Consider the following 18,940-nt stretch of genomic DNA (forward strand, 5'->3'; position numbering starts at 1 on the left):
GCTGTTTGTTTTAGAATGTTTTCCGAGCGATTATCGACTGTTCATTGTCTTGCCGAGACAACAGCTGAGTCCGAAGAGTCTTTCGCGTTTCTTGTCTTATTGTTTAAGTTACAAGGTAGTTTATCTTCCTCGTGTTCCGCTAGTTTTGATCCGGTAGGGTTTGAGTGATCGGTTCGACGTAAAGGAAGGCGAGCAAGCCAAAACACGTACTGAGAAGTTAAAACACGACTTCTTAGAGTAGACATACAAAGCGAATAATCAGCAATAAGGAGTCGGAATGCCGTCTGATAGCGAAGAAAACGCCAAAGAAGCGATAACTGACGATAACTCGGACAGTTCTCATTCTCAAAGCGACCGAAAAAGAGATAGAAGGTCGGCCAGATCTACCCCGAGAAAGGCGCTAGCGTCCATTGCTGTAAAAAGACGATCACTCAGAGGAAACATGGGGCGAGCTGATGAGGGAATGTCAGATAATAGTGGAGGCGAGGGAGCAGATTCAGTTACAAAAGAAGACAAAAACGACACAGTAGTAGGGGAAATTGAAGCTCAAAGTCCATCTGACAAGGGTCTTACACCAGATGATGGTAATAAGAATGCAGGTGATGGCGATGAAGATGTTGGCAATCATGATGGTAGTGATAGCAATATAGATGATCTTGATGATGATCGTGGTGCAAGTGGTAGCCACAAGGATGCTGTTAATGATGCTGTTCGTACTGCTGCTGCTGATGATGATGATGATAATGATGGAGATAATGCTGATTCTGATGATGGGGATGCTGCTGCTTCTGATGCTGCTTATGATGCTATGGATGATGGAGATGACATTGATGATAGTGGCAGTGATGTTACTTTCGATGTTAATGACGCAGACCAGTCTGAGGATGAGGAAGGTATACCTCACAAACCAGAAGCCCAAAAGCATCTTTACTACATCCGGCCGGTCAGGCGAGAGGTTAGTATGGATTTTTTTGTCAAACTTGTACCAGGACTAGCCTTGACCCCTGACTTTAAGTGGCTGAGTGGAATGCCGGTTAATGACATCACTTTCGATTTTTTGCTCACCACGAAGCCTAGCAAAACACTTGAAAATGGCAAATCAGCTTGTCTATTGGCTTGTATGGAGCGAAGTTGAGTTGTCTATGGCTTTTAAGGAAAACTGTTATCGGAGCGTTTCAGCATAAAATCTGTTGAGCACAGTTTGAATTCACACATCTCATTACAACAGAGATAGTTTAAACCTACTGAACCTTGTTTTAGTAAATTTAAAGCCTTAGAGTAAATTTTACAAGATATTTCTGTGAAGTTTATTGTTTATACCGCTACAGTGAAAATATCTCGTAACAAGCGATACAATAGTAATGATATTATTGAAATTCGAACAGTTAAAGTTGTGATTTTCATCTTTGGGCAAGATAATTCCTAGGTTTTTTTGCCAGGCTTCATGGGACAGCTTATCGAATAGAATGCGTGACAACAGAGTGTCACAAGACGTCTGGGGATGAAGCTACACCAGAGCCTTTGTTCAGTGTAGACACAATACCACTTTTGTTTATTTTTTATGGGTATTGTAAAAACAAAAATTCCAAAAAAGGTCTTGCCAACTGAAGCCATTTGAAGTGCACGTTATAAATTACTTCAGGCCATAATTTGGAATATATTTGGTGAGGATAGATGTCAAATGTAACATTCTAAGTATGCATATAAGCACTTGTTTGCACTCAACATGCAGAGGAAGTCTGTGATCTCCGGTGTCTCTAGCACTTGCCAAGTCCTGGCATGATGTATCAAACCTGCTATTGAAATGCAATATACCAACTAAAGCTTGTTTCATAACAATTTATAGAAACCCACAAAAGGCTTGAACGATGATGTGTCAGATGGTGGCATGGATGAGGTTCTAATAACATACGACATGTACAACATCAAGGTGCCAGTCAAAGACATCGGCCACAACCTGAGGCAGATCTGCAACAACAAGAACCCCTATAATACCATTTCTATTAATGGCAAAGACACGTCTGTTTATCAAACAAGTTTGATGGAGCTGGTTTTGTCCGCTCGTAATTTGAAGGTATGATATGGCACAGGCAAGTGTTGTTTACTTAGAGGCAAGAGGCTATTTTCAAAAATTACTGTTGAAAACATGACATGGGTACTGTTATTATATGGCTCTCAAAATTATTTGGAGGTACTTTCTCCCATTGCACACCCCTTGCTACAGCCCTAGTGCCCCACCCCTTGCTACAGCCCTAGTGTTCCACCCCCTTGCTACAGCCCTAGTGCCCCACCCCTTGCTACAGCCCTAGTGCCCCACCCCTTGCTACAGCCCTAGTGTCCCACCCCTTGCTACGGCCCTAGTGTCCCACCCCTTGCTACAGCCCTAGTGCCCCACCCCTTGCTACAGCCCTAGTGTCCCACCCCTTGCTACAGCCCTAGTGTCCCACCCCTTGCTACAGCCCTAGTGCCCCACCCCTTGCTACAGCCCTAGTGCCCCACCCCTTGCTACAGCCCTAGTGCCCCACCCCTTGCTACAGCCCTAGTGCCCCACCCCCTTGCTACAGCCCTAGTGTCCCACCCCTTGCTACAGCCCTAGTGCCCCACCCCTTGCTACAGCCCTAATGCCCCACCCCTTGCTACAGCCCTAGTGTCCCACCCCTTGCTACAGCCCTAGTGCCCCACCCCTTGCTACAGCCCTAATGCCCCACCCCTTGCTACAGCCCTAGTACCCCACCCCTTGCTACAGCCCTAGTACCCCACCCCTTGCTACAGCCCTAATGCCCCACCCCTTGCTACAGCCCTAGTGCCCCACCCCCTTGCTACAGCCCTAGTGCCCCACCCCTTTGCTACAGCTCTAGTGCCCCACCCCTTGCTACAGCCCTAGTGTTCCACCCCTCGCTACGCCCCTAACACCCCACCCCCTTGCTATGGCCCTGTACCCACTATGGGCAACTTCCATATTTGTGGATATTATAATTTCAGGGTTCAAGGCGAAAGAGAGGCATGAAAACTAGGAGGAGTCAATCATCAAGTGGATCAGTCGACAGTGATACCAGTGATAGCAGTGCTTACAGTGGACTTATGATTTACAAAAACAGCCATAAAAGGTACAATTGCCACTCACCCCAGCAGCTCCTGTAAGAAATACATCAGAATTTGCTTTAGCCAACAATTATTGCTATGATCATTATTTGCAGAAATATAAAAAAGCCTCAAAGAATGACTGAAGGAGTCCAAATAGACGATAGTGAATCCTCAACAAGTTCTTGTGATAGTACTTCCAGTAGTTTCAGTTATTCCAGTGCCAGTTATGCTAGCTCAAGACCAGTTAGACGTCGCCGCCGCCGTCGGCGTAGTAGAACACCAGACTCTGATTCTGGGAATATCTCATCAGATAGTCTTGATGAAATGGAGGACTTAAACCGCTGCAAAAAAAGTGAAAGGTAATGTACAGTGTATATGTGAACTGAACCCTGAAGATGTCATAAACATATACCTGTGAAACAATCTTAGAGAAAGGAGACCTTTCTATTGATAATATTTTTTTTGTCTTTTGTAAAATCTCAAACAAATATGTGTGATTGTCTTGAAGGATTATGGAGACAAGAAAAAGAAAAGTTCCCTTGAGACCAAGAGATGGCATCAGAGAAAAAATTGCCAAGTATTGTGCTGACACATCATCGTCATCAGATGAAGAAGCGGATGATGAAAGTGGTGAGCAGGATGAAGCTGTAAGCAGTGAGTGAGGGATGAGAAGTATGGGTGTTCAGGCTAAAAATACCTGGTTTAGGTGTGAAGCGAGGATCTACAGAAAGCATTGTCACCAGAAAGCATTGTCACCAGTTTACTTCTGAAGGTCCGAAGGAAACCTCAACCATTAAAAGACAAAAGAATCTATTAGAATCCGAGATATTTAACAGGCCATTCACTCTAAATTATCAATCACATCCTCAAGGAAACTTCCAATAGATACACTGCTTTCCATATTTTGAAATATTTTTCGTGTTTTCCATTAAAAATCATCGGATATTGCTACGTAAGGAGTGCCATCATAGATATAATGTGAGAAGTTTTAATATTTAATGATGCAATAGGAATTGGCAAATTTCTTGGCATCCAATGGGGTGCATACTTCCTCTGTGCATCCCCACAAGGCTATAGCTAGAAAAATTTGGCCCCTTCCTTGCTACGCGCCTAGTAACAAGTCAGGATAGATAGTACCATACTCACTATAATCAAGTGACACATTAAGAAGTAAAGATCAGAGACAAAGAAGGGACTAAACATATTGAGGAAGAAGGAACAGTAGGTTTCTTTTCCTCTGTATCTGTGTTTGCTTCTCCTGGATCAGCCCATATATTCAATGGATGCTACATACATGGAACTCCAAAAATTCAAACTTTTACATAAAACTTGAAATCTGTGCAACTATTAACAAACTATTTAAAGCTCCCCACCCAATAATTTTTAGTCATTTCTGATTTGATTGCTTTTAACACCCCCCAAACTCTAAATATTGTTGTCTCCCTTGAAGATCCAAGTTAAGTAAGGAGACTTGTCCACTGTATGGCGGACCAGATCCAGAATTGTATTAAGATAGTTTCAGGGGTCCTGTCATGTGTGTTTTTATAGCCATGACTAAATTCTATCAGTGGAGATAAGGAAGTAACCACCCAGTCATCTAATGGTCTACCATCTGAATTCCTTTGTGAAGGATTTGAAGATACCAGCTCTATATGTATCTGGAAAAGTTTTTCTTTTACTTATTTGGTATTTACATAATTTTTAGCAAAAAAAAAGAAGCATTATTACAAAATGTAAATGTAAAATATATTTCATAGGTAAAATGACTATATAGCAGAGGTTTAATTTATAAAAAAATATTAAACTAATGTTATTTTAGTGTTGATTTGATAATTTACATGTGTAAGCACTTCATAAGAATATTAAATTGATAAAGAAGTTCAAGTGCAAACACACGCAATGATGTCCAAAGTCCATTTCGAGAGCTGTAAGGGGGGGGGGGGTGTGAATAGGTTCGCGGATCGGCAGATTCGGCCCCGAAATGCTCATAGATTTCGGATTTTAATTATTATTTCAGTGGATTGGCGGATTTTGGAAGTACGGCAGATCATGGATCTCTTCACAATTCTGGCGCGGATTTCAGATTTTGACTGCTTCGACGGTCGAATTTCGGATTTTAAATAAATTTCAATCAATGCTATTGTTTATCTGTCAAACCATGCGGATCTTAAAAAAATTATGCGGATCCACGGATTTGCCCCAAAAATCGAGTGGGTCGGCGGATTTACATACCCCTATTCACACCCCCCCCTGTAGCAGGCCTAAAAAATGTTGGATGGGGAGGGTGGACATGGTACAGAAACATGTAGAAAATATGGAAAGTACAGCCAGGCCCTATCATTCCCCCTATATTTTCAAAAATAATGGGGGGAGGTTAATCCGCCAGTGTCCCACCCTCTGCTACCACCCTGATTTACAGAAAACTTCAAATGAAAACCAGAGGCAGTAAAAAAAGGAAAAAATGACAGACTCGTCGTTTAACAATCTTTTGTACTTAATGTGGCATAGTTGATTGTACTGCTTTAATTTTTGCAATTTTCTCTCCCAGCAGTTACAGATATCCAGGTCGATTACATTTCATTGTGAATGGCACATTACTGATGCTCGAGTAAACAAAAAGGGGGGCGGAGCTATCCCTTCTTTCTAGACTGACGTTCTTGTTTTAGAATTTCCTCCCAGTTATTGCAGTTCAAGACGTGGATTCTAATCAATTTTATTACCATTTATTTCAATAACAATCACAACTAAACTTGCAATACAGAGCACTAAACTCATGTGAACAGGAATAATTGTAAATAAACCTATACCTGGGAACCAGATGCTAGCCGAACTTCTAAGCCAAGAAACAAGGTGCAACTACCACCTCTTAGCATTCCTCTGTGACACCTTTGTCCAGTGTTGGCATAACCTCTGGCACCCATGGTAACCTATAAGGACTACAAATAATTCATTACCATATAATGGTTACAATGTACGTAGTTTCTTGAGGGGCATCAATATGCCTCTTCCATGAATAAGATGACAATGTATTCAACCTTATGACAGGTAACCCAAAATCAACCATGTCCCGAGTACTGTGGACCAACCATTAGATACCATATTCATTCATGTAGATGCCAAAATCTTTTTTTGCTTAAAATGTTTAACAGCTGCAGCATATTTCCTAAGAACAGTTGATGTGACAAATTTGTCAGGTGATGAATAGATTTTTTGTCTATGCATATTATTATAGTTAATGTCTATTTGGGGGTGGTGTCTAAACAAGTAAATATGGTATTTAGGGAACAAACAGAAAACTACCTCCACCAAAATACTAATACAATATATGTAAAAAATATCCTGCAACATGAAACACCTCTTTTCATACCCCCCCCCCCCCCCCCTCTCGACACACACACATGTCCCCCCAAAAAACATGGTTACTCCCTTGTGAACCAAGAGAGGGTAGCACCTTCTTGAATTACCTGTCACAACTTGATGTGTACTGTTGCATTATGTACCATACAAAAAGATCCAGTCAAATGTCATTAACATGATCCCTCACCAAAACAAGTGAAGATCATTCAATATTTTCAATGTTGGTCTTTTTAACCAATAATCCAAATAACTGGAGTATTTAAAAGGAAGGTCTCAAGGCTCCTGAATATACTACAACACTTTGTAAAAATCTCTTATGAAAACAGTACAATTTAGAACATTATTTCCACTGACAAATGACTACATTGAAAAAGGTCCATAGCCTGGATTATAAGCAGTGCGTTGTTTACGCATTTAGCATACCATTCTCTGTAGGTATCTCATCCTCAATTCATGTGGAACTCAATTTTCCTCCCTGGCTATGGACTTGTTGGAATGAAGTGAAAGGTGGCTTTCTGGAAGTAGTACTCAAACACTGTAGAGTAGCCACAGAATTTTACAAGACCTCTATCCTTACCACGACTCATTGCTTTTTTATGTGGTCAGTATTCCCACCTGACCCTATCTGTTGTGGAAATTTGTTCAGCGAATGAGTTACTATATTAGTCTTATTATTGATTATGGACTGTTAACAGCACTTTAAAGCACCTATCAGAGTCTCCTACATGCCCTGGGTTGAAAGGGGTTCACTCTACCAAAAGTCCTGCTAAATGGTTGAGTGAATCCCCTCCCTCCCCTAACTTGCCCTGAAAATGCACCTGGTTACTATCATAGTCCCATAGAATAAAGTAAACGCTAAATGCAAATTATAACTTTTAACATACATTAAAATACCTAGTTAATAAATACTTTTAAACATATCCCATCTACAATTTTAAAAGTATATAAAATATGTAAAATACCTATAGCTGGCAATGTTAGTAACATACTATTTGTCTGCTAATAACAGACCAGTCTGTGGCTACAATCCCTGGCAAAACTGTTGTTGCCTTAGCAAAGTAAACCCAAAAATTATATCAAGGGCATTAGGATGAAAGAGTTTCATTGCAAGAGCGAGGAATAATGTGCCATTGTTGGTAAATTGCAGTTAAGTTGGGAAAATCCCAGAATATTTAACAAAATATTATTAGATTTTTAATCCTGGTTCCATTGAAACAATCACTTCTTCCAACCCTCAAACACTCTGTACAAAGTTGCTCCTCTGCGTGACATAGTGGGTTCCAAAAGTCTATCAATGGACAGCAATATGTTTGGATGATTTTTGGTGAAGAGAAATTATGTCTAAATTCAATGAAATTTCCTCAGACAACAGGACATTTCGCCATTGATTGCAGGTGAATACCTCTTTGCAAATACATCCCAGTACCACAGGCCTTTAAGCCATGTAGCTGATAAGCAGGTATTGGATTATTCTATTAGCCTCATCTGAGGCAGGAAGGCCATCAGGGCACACATGTCCATGCACCACAGGAAGCCTACTGACTATTTAAAGAACAAAACCTGTATACAGGCTATATAACATTCCAATTTTTTGTGTAGTGTGTATTCTGTGTGGTTAATGTAAATTTACATATTAATCCAAGCATGGTAGATTTCAAATGAAAACCACTTTCTGAAGATAAAGTAATATCTTTATCCATATTCCTGCATAAATTTGAATATATTTTCAAAGGCATGAATACCACCATTAAAGTGCAATGCACGCTACTTTGGTCACCAATACAAAGTTTGAAGAATATTAACCAATAAGGATTTGAGAATCAAAGCTTTCATATTGACAGTCACTGTCTGGCTGATGAGGCCCATGTCAATCAGATAAACTTTGTCTCTTGAATGTTTATTGGCTAACTTCCTAAAAAAAATTCTTAATGTGCATAGCACTTAAATAGAACAGCATACCCAGAAGTTCTCAATACCCTCATTGCTACAAAATATACAGTGGTAGACCAAGGAATCAGGGTACAAGAGAATGGCCCCAGTACAGTGCACTCCCGGTTATGGTGGACACTTCATAGCACTGGTTCACTGCTAAGATAGGCCTCTTTTCGTTGTATTTCTCTGGGATGGCATTCATGAACAAAAAGAAAAAAAAGGCCTCTGCTAGCAGTAGCACTGGAAACTTTGTCAACCTCAACTGGATCCCTACACTATGATTCTCATAATTTTTCTCAAAGCATTTTGGTTGCTAAGGCACGTAGAGGAAATTATCTACAGATTGTGAGGTAAAAACTAAAAATCTGCACGACCTTGCCTGCGACCAGATAAGCTATTTGACTAGTCCATAAGAAGGGGAATCTGGGTAGCAGACTTGCCTTTCATCAAGGAATTAAGGCTATCAGTAGAACTTTGTCTGTACCTGTAACCTTGTTATTGAAGAATTTGAAATTCCAAGAAATCTCATCTTGTGTATACCAGTGCTGCTAATGTCCCAATTCCAAGTGTAGTGATGAAGACGCCCTTCCACCAAGTTGTATCATTTGTATTATTGTCCCTGAATTGCTCCTTAAGCCCATCCTGAAAGAAAAGGAAACACAATTTACTTCTCTGATAGAATTTTGGGAAGGTGTGGTATAGAATAATTTAGCACAATAAAACTAGCAAGAAATATTCCTGTTGCCAAAAAAAAATTGAGTCTAATACAAAGTTGAAACCTCCGTTCTTATTATCAATATTCAAAGTAGTTGGAAAGCACTATTACTTTTCCACAATTCAAGAATCAAGAAAAGTTAAATACACACACCAATTTTTTATCACACTTTCTTATTTTTTATTTTTTTTTACAGGAAAGAGTAGGAGGGGGTGTAAAAGTATGAGTTAAAATACACCTGAGATTGTTTTGATTACCAATGATGGGCTCAGGATCTCAGCTTCTCCCCTCCCCCTCCCCTTAGGAGTGGAATAAACAATATAGGGGTCCAACACCCAATAAGGGCCAAATCTTAATAGAGAAATGCTGGTTCAAATCATTTTGGAGATGGTAAAAAATCCCTCTATATGAGAATGTCATTTTGTGATCCCGGACCTTCTTGTGTAACACAGCACAAATACATGGTCATATCACACTACTCTGAAGAGATCCTGTTACCTCTGATTATCTACAATACATAGCTGTCAACCCATACTGAAATACTGTAAATATGTAAAAAAAAAAAAAAAAAACAGAGCCACTGTGGGTGAATACAGAGAATGTATGAACATTCTCACAAAAATTAGGCTTGTGATGAGGTCCAGAATCTTGTGACACCCACCTAAACCGGGTGAGTTGACAGCTATGACAATAAAATGAAACCCTCTCTTTTTAAAGGGAAAAATCACCCTTCCCAGAATGCATTCTTCGAATCAAAGGGATTCACAGTTATTATAATCAATAATAATAATTATTAATACTACTAATAGTATTATTATATTAACTATATATTTATGTTTATATATCTTGGTATTCAAAAAACCACTACCAAAGAACTACCAAAACAGTATTTTGTGAAAAGGTAAGTCACATACAAAGATATCCCTCTCTACACCTGTTTATTGAGAACTGCTTTATGAACATTTTGCACTCTTGCATTAAATTATTAATATAATGTTTATTGTTCATTTATTATTAATCACTGTAACTATATTGGTCATTATTATTATTATCATTATTGTTATCATAGATCATCCTTTTTATTGTTATCAACATTGTTAATATTCATTATACAGCAAAACTCCTTAATTTGCGTGATTTGATTGGTCAAGGGTCCATGTGTTATTAGGGGACAAATGCATGCTTGGCGCCAACGTGCCTGGGGGCTCATCAAAACTACATTGTAGTGTAAGAAAACATTTTAATTGCTGCATAAAACAAATAGATCTTATTTCTTGTGTGTCAATTCTCTAGTAGATGTACAGGAGATGTCAAAGCATGTCATGGACAACAGTCATGCAACTCAACTGATTTTGTTGCAGACCTTTTTTTTATCATGACACACTGTGAAGTCATCTGTGCAACTACTAGGAGACAGACGCACACACAAATCAAATCTAAGTGTTAAATACAAAAGTTTCATATATTTATTGACACAGTGTATTATAAATTCCTACTTATTTACCTGAGAGGGAGTGAGCTAGATCTTGTGTATTCAAGTGAATGGGGTAGAAATCCTTTCCACAACACAAAGAAAAACAAAATAAACCAAAGTCACTTATTACATCCTGATAGTGATATGAACAATAATACTATGGGACCCCAAATAACACAATTAAAATGGATATAAACAGTGGTGGCAAAAACACAAACATTAAAAAAAATATTGAAATCCAATAATCTAATACTTTTTGAGAGCAATATAAATTTTTATTTGAACCGAACTGAAATAAATAAAAATAGGAGTTGGTAAAAACCACAACATTGAAATTTTATATTTGAAATCCAAGAATAATTCCTTTTTATGAGTAATAAGTAATATATGAGTAATATAAAAATTTTACATGGCTTATAATTTTCACAGTGCAAAATGACAAACAACAACAGAAGGGAGTGATTTAGAGACACATAGACTTCCTACTGTTTTGAAGTATAGCTTTTGAAAACATCATTGGAACTGAAGAAATTGTCTTCAGTAATGGCGATTGACTCCCATTATGGTAATAAATTGGTTTGTAAATTATATTTTTTGAATTGGATATGATATTTTCAAGATTAATTGATACAGTAAAGGCCAGAGGTAACAGGCACCTTTAATTGGACTTGTTTTATTTTAATTATAGTTTTGCCCTGACTCTATAGGATGGAATATTAGGACCTTTCCGAAAACCACCTAAGAGCTTTCTAATAAAATATTATTTCCACTACCTCTGGCAAAAAAGGAGAAAATTAAAGTTCTGCAGGCTATATGGTCTTCTGAGGGCCATAAACTAGAATACTACACTTTTCTAATAATGTATTTTCTCCTATATTAGGATGGATTCATTTAAATCCAAATAACTGGGTTCAAGAGTGAAACATTATTTGAAATAGGTGTATCTTCATAATGCTGTTTAATTTCAAGGGAAAGACCGTCATAATTATTTATGTCTTTGGTTGTGGCACAAAGTTCTAAATTAGATTTGTATTAAAAATAATCATCCAGCTAATTACATTCCACCTTCATGCTAGCGCTATTAACAGACTGGTAAAGGGGGTATGGATCACGTTTCATGGACATGGCAAAATGGCTTTTCACGTTTCACAGACCGAAAAATGCCCTTTTAAATCGTTAAATCACGTTTCACAGATGTCAAAATGGACGATTTCACGTTTCTAGTATTGAGGCTTTGCTCATTTTTATTGACAAATTCTAGAAATGCATAACGTTCTCTAGGGCATCCTCAGTGAAGCAAAACAAATTCACATTAAGTTGCATGCTGATATCTTTCAAATAAATACAATCAAAATAATCCTTTGCAGCATTGTTCATCAGCAAATCCTAATGTTCTCAATGTAATAAGACAGTTATACTATTGTGCAACCATGAATTCTTTAAATTCTTTCTCTCTTCATGGTCTCTGTTGGCTCAAGAACAGCTTAAAACAGCCAAATATTTGAACAATTTGTGCAAGCTCAGGCAGACCAATGAACCTATTTGCATGACAAAACAAAATATAATCCTGTGTGACTTGGTTTTTTTTTCGGAGGGGTGGTAGATTAGTAGACCATTGGTGCACACCAGGTGACTAGAAATACTGTCCCAATAATATTGTGCCTTGTAATTTGTGTTTTTTTTTTTTTTTAAGTGAAATCTATGCATCTATAGTGTGATCGGTTGACGGGCATGTAAATACTTTAGGAATTTGTACAATGGAAGAATTGGTTTGGCATTTTGACCTAAGGATCTCCACCCATAAGCACATGACTACAATGTGATACACGGAAATAGTGCCAAAAAACCCGTCAAAAATCCCAAACACGTTAACAAAATTATGTAGATCAAACGCCTAGCAATAAGAAAATTCTAGACAAGCGCTAATCACCGGCGGTTTGTTCTAACAAGGCACTCTTATATGACAGCAGATATGACAGGGGAAAAATGTGGGTTCGAAATTCTCGCCCACATAACAACTGTTACGAACTGGGCTCGATGATTGATTTTCATTCTTTGAAGGAGAAATCCAGGTAGATGTAATAAAAAACAGAACAGATACCACGAAGGGGATCAAATCGCCTCTACTAGCCATCCAAAACATGTTGATTACCTATTGCAAATATTTTAAACATTTTAAAAAAAGTTGTTTGTTGTTACATTGACATCTCCGTTGCTAACGTTTTTTATAATTAAAATAGAGTTTTGTAAGTTCTAAATTGGCGTTGGTGGAATTGACTTTGCTATACAGTAGAATCTAATCACATCTCAAAGAATTAAGGAATATTTTTGTAAATCCAATCATAACATTCTAAGAATTCCAGAAACAGGAAAAAAACACATTTGGTATTTGAGAGGGCGAGAAACTCCAAATTGCTCTGTTTGTTTTCAAATTTTACTCTTATTCCAAATGCGATGTTATTTTTAGTCCTTCTCAGTGGAAAAAAGTCATTGTCTGTTAGATCACCCTAAAATATAGCTAAAAAAAAGAAATGTCGAAACAAATCAGGGACAACTAGTCGGTGTGTGTACGACGAGTTGACCGAATGCACGGGAAGAAAAAGGTCGGAGAAATGTGTAGTAGTCGTTCACTTGGCTCCCCCAGGAAGAAATAAAACTAGAGATCGGTTAAAGATAAATGCTGTAGTAATTATTACTCACCCATCCTCCTTCGTTGGCGATCCATTCGCTTAGCCCGGCAATGTATTTTCCGACCCAATCTGTTACTGATTGAACAAGATCTTTCATGTTATGTTGTTCGCAATATACAGCCAACCGACCACCAAACGCATACAGAACAACGATCCTTCCCCAATTTACCCCGTCAGCAAAAACTTCCCCTGCTATTTCTACAAATGTGCTGTACGCAGTGCTTCTAGAGATATTCAATTTATGACACAAGTGATTTAAAAGTGCGGGATACTGTTCTTCGATTTTGTCCGCCAGTTTGCGTAGAGTTTCTGCATTTGCGTTGGGTGGTTTCGGATTTTTCCCGAGTCGATACGAAATAAGATCCTTGGCCAGAAGCTGTGCTTGGTGAACAAGCTCTGGATAGCTCTGTCTTGGGTCGTTTCGGGGGTATTCCATGAGAGTTCAGTCGATTTATCGATCAAAGACCACACACGCAAGCTTCCTTTTACTCTCTACTCGAGTCAACCATCTTGAAAGGGAAACGCCGGCTTGAATGGGTGATTTAGCTGTTGCTGTAGCTTACACGGGGCTGGTACGAAACTATAGGCATAGCTGCAAGCGTGGCCTTAAACTACAAGCAAGAAGCAGCGCTTTTCCGGTAAGAACCAACACTTTCACCGGCCGTTTCACTCTTCACGAAGGCATCAACCAAAAGATGTAGTGGTTATTTATAGGCCTCTATTGATGCTGTAAAAATGAGGCTTGTGATTGGCTGAGAGCGCTCAACGAGAAATATATATCTTGGTTTCCCTGTGGTCAACGATGTGTACGATTTTTTCATTCACACAGTTCATTTTCGACAGAGAATGAGGTAAATCATTTCGAAATATAAAGCCTCCTGCGTTATATAAATCATTATCATTCTTTTGATTAACACCGCGCAAATCAAGATATCCTAGTAGAGTAGCCGATGCTTAAGTCAAAAATAGCACAAATTATGTATTTATAGTAATAGTTAATTGAAAACTTAATCTCAATGCGCCCCCCGCATGAAAGAGTGAAAACACGATGGAAAAAATAACCACCAATTGAATGCAAGCCCATTTTCATTTGCGTTTGAGATGAAACTAAGGACACCAATTTGCATGTCTAAAAACAATCATTATGTAGAGTTATTCTTGGCGTCGGTGTTTTCACTTTTTTAACGATTATACCCTAAAGGTGTATTATCTCTTGTAGGATTTCAATTCATCAATCTATATCGAGAGAAGTAGGGAGTGTTTGGGAACGGTTTGTTAAATTTGTGTTCAAGAAAATCATATAATCCCTCCTTACTATTCAAGAAAAAAATTGCAGGCAGATCTCCTTTTCAAATCATGACTCTGTTCGTCTTTCCAGTGTTCGTTATGTGTCATATCCAAATATTTCCTCCTATTAATACAAAGAAAACATTCTAAATACTTTCCGAATGACTTGAACATTATAATACCTTCAAGCCGTTATCCCTTCGCGCCGTTGTTTTAGGGATAACGGCTCGAGGGTCTATTATAATGTTCAAGTCATTCGGAAACATTTAGAATGTTTTCTTCGTATTAATAGGCGGAAATATTTGGATATGATAGGCGGAAATATTTGGATGACACATGACGAACATAATATGGTTTAAAATAGTTTTAAAAAAAGTTAACAGATCTACTGTGTAGTAATTTGCAAATACCCGTGAAATTAGAAGACTTCCGTAAGCTTAGTTTGGTTATTTTAGCCTTTCCCCCCTCTTTTTTATTTCTTGGTCTGCGCGCATCAGAGTGCTCACATTTTTTTTTATCTACCCTGTATCGCGGTAGTCAAAACACTTCACAAGTTGTCGAGATCTCTAACCAGAATATTTTAAAGATAAGCAGGTGTTTAACCAGGATTATATGGGCTGATGGGGAGTGATAGATATCGTATGGAAAAAATACAATATTTGTCTTTCCTTCAATAAGGGGGGTGGGTTGGTTGACCTATATATATATATCCCCTGATGAGTGGGCAACCACGAAACAGGCCTGTAGGGAAACCTATGTAGTTTGTATTTTTCTCAAACCAACACTATATATATATATATATATATATATATATATATATATATATATATATAAATGATGGTTGAAGGCTTTCATAGAAAGTGCTCAATACTCGAAAGTAGAGCGGTGTATAGTGTTGGTTTGAGAAAAATACAAACTACATAACTTTCATAGTTTTGAGGGAAAACTATGTAGTTTGTATTTTTCTCAAACCAACACTATATATATATATATATATATATATATATATATATATATATATATATATTGTATCCCTGAGTATGCGCTTGATAAGATTCACTAAAGAGTATATGCATTTTAATAAAGAGTATACGCAGAACAAATACCTTATGGCTACAATGGTTATTTACGAGAATTTGATGTAGTCTCATGGTGGTATATAATAAGTTTGAGTCCTATCTGGTCCAATAGGGACCTTGCAAGCACAGCCACATGGAGAACGTGACCAAAAATTATATACTATACTCGGCGATGTTAGAAAAAATAAAAAAGCCCTTAAAGAGGACCCAAGGACCCACACAAACTACGACGTGAAAAACACCTACGGTCTAGATTGTGCCCTATAAAGCCAGTAGACATTCATTGTTCGTTATGTTAGAAATAAGGCTCTTAGGCTAATCTTTTCATTTTAGAACTAGTTAATTTGATCCAACAGGCGCGTACACAGAGGTGCGCAGGGTGCGCCCGCAACCCCCTTCTACCACGGACCTTCCTTACTCAATAACGGACGATTTAATTTCAATACAGCCTTTTTTACAAATAAATGTATTTTTATTTTTCTTGGTAAAGATTGCACTGATGTTCATGAGAAATTTGTTTTCTACAGCTAAAAATGACTACAAAATAACGAGCTTTTAAAAATTGCGTGCGCGCGCTAGGAATGCCGTCATTTTCGATTGCGAGCAGACAGTTTGAAAAATAAAATACTCCTACAATAACCTCATTTTCAAGCAAAAGTTGGCTAAATACTCCTCGACTTTAAGGCTACGTTGTAGTCTAATTATTCTTCTGGCAAATTCTTATCAGATCTGTGCTTGATATGTTATTTTAGTCAGTCAAAAGCTAAGACAACTGTACAGGACCCAAAATTATCCCAGGACCCGAAACGATCCCAGGACCCGAAATGATCCCCAAAAGTTCTTCAACTGATCCCGGGACCCGAAACGATCCCCAGGAGTCACCGAAATGAACCCCAAGGAATTGCAGTAATGGACAAATAAAAGGAATGTGAAAGGATTGGCTTTCAGTTTTTAAAAACATATTAAACATTTTAGCGTCATTTTTGTTACTATTCAGAAATTTGAATTAACTAAAACCGTAGCATTAAGATTTTTATATACGACTTCGCGGGAAATACAGCTTTCGACAGCTTGGTTGAGTCAGCAATTGGTAACCTGTCAACTCTCCCGCATTAGGCGGGAGTCTCAAGATTTTGGACCCCTTCTCCCGCTCTCCCGCGTTGAGCACCAAATCTCCCGCTTTTTAGCGATTTTTATCGCTTCCGAAAAATTATTCTATAGAAAATCGTCATTTTGACTATTTTCTATTAAAATATTTGAAACAAACGTGAAAATGCGTTCTGTCTGATAGATTTCCACCAAAGCACGGTAAATTGCAGTTTGTTCCTGAATATAAAGTCTAGGTAATTTAATCGAAACTATTGTGGAATTTATCACCAAGCGTTAAAGTGTTATCTCGGTCACTCCGTCATAGTCGTTCTTAGTGTCACGCGCGCCTTCCCCCCGTGCGTGACTCAAGACTACATCTCGTTTACGTAAGGTCCTTTATCTGTTTATTGAGGCGGGCGGCGTCTATTCCGGGCACAGCGAGAGTAAATATATTTTTATACTTTTTTATTAAGAACATGCCGAGGCTCAGATAGCAAATTTTTTTTCCTTTTTTAGTCCTCTGATGCGTTCTAAAATGCAGAATCAAATTGTGCTCATAGTGTAATTCTCTTCCTAATAATTCATTGGGTATTATATTCTCATTAACACTCAAATTTAAGAATATCTTTAAAAACATATTCAGCTTTAAAATATCTCAAAAATAAGAACGACCCAGCCTCAACTGAAAATAAGATGTTCTTATAAAAAAAGAGTGTATATATATATTTTTTGAAGGGCGATTGAATAATGTTTGGCAAGGATTGATGCCTGACGTCTATCGATATCAATCAATCTTGTTTTGAAAACCGTCGTTTCTATTATTTAATAAAATACTGGGTTTGATGCAAACCTTAGAATATGAATTTTGCCCTGTTTTATAAGTTCCCTCACTCAGATCGTTGCTGGGGCGATAGTCGCGAATAAAAATGCAGTGCATATGGATTTACTTGTCTGTATATCGAGTGTTGCTATTTGTTTATTTATTGTTGTTTCCCTTATTCGTACACCAATCGAGGAAATCCTAGAAGGCGTGCGTGACACTAAGATCGGCTGCTAAGCAGACTACGAAAATCCAAAGTAAAGAATTTTCTCTTTGGAATGTCAAAAATCACGAAAGCACGCGTCACAAATCAAAATAGAAACCCTGGATTGCGTGGGTTTGCCCCTTATTTACCTTTTTATGCTTGCATCCGCTAGAATTATTTCCTTTCTTTTAGTGGGACTGGGGCTAGCAGCTCTTGGGTTGATTTTCGAGGGATATTTCAAGGGTATAATGGTTATGAAGTCTTTGTTATGTTGGGTTATAATATTTGAGAGTGAAAACGAAATGTATTTGTGAACACGCAACCCAAATATCTTATTGTCGAGCGGTTTTTAAATTTTCTTTTTGTCGTTATTTATCAATTTACAAAAAGTCACATTCCGAGATTTGATTCGTGCGTATTCATAAAGGCACGAGACATGGTATAATCAGAATTCTAATGCTATGCGCGACCCTAGGGCCAGACTTGTAAACAAACCCCTAATAACAATAGCTAACAGATCAACCAATCACGATACATAATCTATAGAGGCTCACGGGCCGTCCACTTCCACGTTGTTGACATGCCCAATCAAGTTCCCGAAACTCGATAGTTGATTGGTCGAGAGCGTGTGACGTCGTGTCTATTTTTGGAGCCACATTTTTGGGTCGAAAAATTTTTTCGTTTCAAACACAAGGAACCAAAACAGTGACTGCATGCCCGGTTAGTTTGAAAGGGCGAGGAGGTATTATCTAGCAAACAAGCCAAGATTTCAAGCAGGGTACACTAGAACTCGTGAAAACTTCATCGGGAATCGGTCATCTTTTGGAGAAACTCTTTCTAACACACTGGCAAGGCTCCAAGAAATAGATTTCCAATCATAAGGTTGGACTTTGCATCTTGAACAAGCTTTGTTTTGATCTAGTGGGCTTGAATTTGCGTTAATCACACGCGTATCTGAAGTGTGGTACAAGGAATTCAGTTGAAGTCTTGCATAGGAGGAGTTCCCGACATCTAAGGTGTATTTACCAAGTTGTAAACAGCGAAGGAATTGAAGTGTGATTTACCACGCGCATCGTTTAAAGTTTTAGACGAAGACAAGAACTCACTTCCGTACCCGCTCAATTTTGATTTCTAAACAAACTTTGTGTAGGCGGACGGTGGCAAGTAAAATGGAAAATATGGCTGTTGGGGTTGAGCAGGGTCTTCAT

The 18,940-nt window shown here is 38.2% G+C and overlaps 2 protein-coding genes across 3 annotated transcripts; one reads left to right on the forward strand and one right to left on the reverse strand.

Annotated features, from left to right (window-relative positions):
• The first annotated feature begins 83 nt into the window (after positions 1–83).
• Positions 84–4,902, forward strand: LOC116616023 (myb-like protein O). Its single transcript, XM_032377826.2, has 5 exons — positions 84–955; positions 1,847–2,074; positions 2,983–3,107; positions 3,198–3,443; positions 3,593–4,902. Exons 1-5 carry the CDS (start codon positions 278–280, stop codon positions 3,744–3,746), a joined length of 1,431 nt encoding a protein of 476 aa, XP_032233717.2. The 5' UTR covers positions 84–277; the 3' UTR covers positions 3,747–4,902.
• An 879-nt stretch (positions 4,903–5,781) lies between these two features.
• Positions 5,782–13,958, reverse strand: LOC5508969 (bcl-2-like protein 1). Of its 2 annotated transcripts, XM_032377805.2 has the most exons (3): positions 13,263–13,958; positions 10,593–10,644; positions 8,926–9,015 (listed from the first exon to the last, which is right to left on the reverse strand). In XM_032377805.2, exons 1-3 carry the CDS (start codon positions 13,686–13,688, stop codon positions 9,005–9,007), a joined length of 489 nt encoding a protein of 162 aa, XP_032233696.1. In that variant the 5' UTR covers positions 13,689–13,958; the 3' UTR covers positions 8,926–9,004. The 2 variants fall into 2 exon arrangements, with proteins under 2 accessions (XP_001629527.1, XP_032233696.1); XM_001629477.3 differs by lacking the exon at positions 10,593–10,644 and having other exon boundaries at positions 5,782–9,015; positions 13,263–13,956.
• Between the last annotated feature and the right edge of the window lie 4,982 nt (positions 13,959–18,940).

Source organism: Nematostella vectensis, chromosome 5, assembly GCF_932526225.1.
Source record: "Nematostella vectensis chromosome 5, jaNemVect1.1, whole genome shotgun sequence".
Classification (NCBI taxonomy): domain Eukaryota; kingdom Metazoa; phylum Cnidaria; class Anthozoa; order Actiniaria; family Edwardsiidae; genus Nematostella; species Nematostella vectensis.

Bases quoted from the DNA above. Each gene is read 5' to 3' on its own strand.
- LOC116616023 (XM_032377826.2), top strand. From the start codon at position 278: ATGCCGTCTGATAGCGAAGAAAACGCCAAAGAAGCGATAACTGACGAT. The intron at 956-1,846 runs GTTAGTATGGAT...AACAATTTATAG, and splicing joins TCCGGCCGGTCAGGCGAGAG to AAACCCACAAAAGGCTTGAA. The intron at 3,444-3,592 runs GTAATGTACAGT...ATTGTCTTGAAG, and splicing joins CGCTGCAAAAAAAGTGAAAG to GATTATGGAGACAAGAAAAA.
- LOC5508969 (XM_001629477.3), bottom strand. From the start codon at position 13,688: ATGGAATACCCCCGAAACGACCCAAGACAGAGCTATCCAGAGCTTGTT. The intron at 9,016-13,262 runs GTGAGTAATAAT...CTTTTCTTTCAG, and splicing joins TCGCCAACGAAGGAGGATGG to GATGGGCTTAAGGAGCAATT.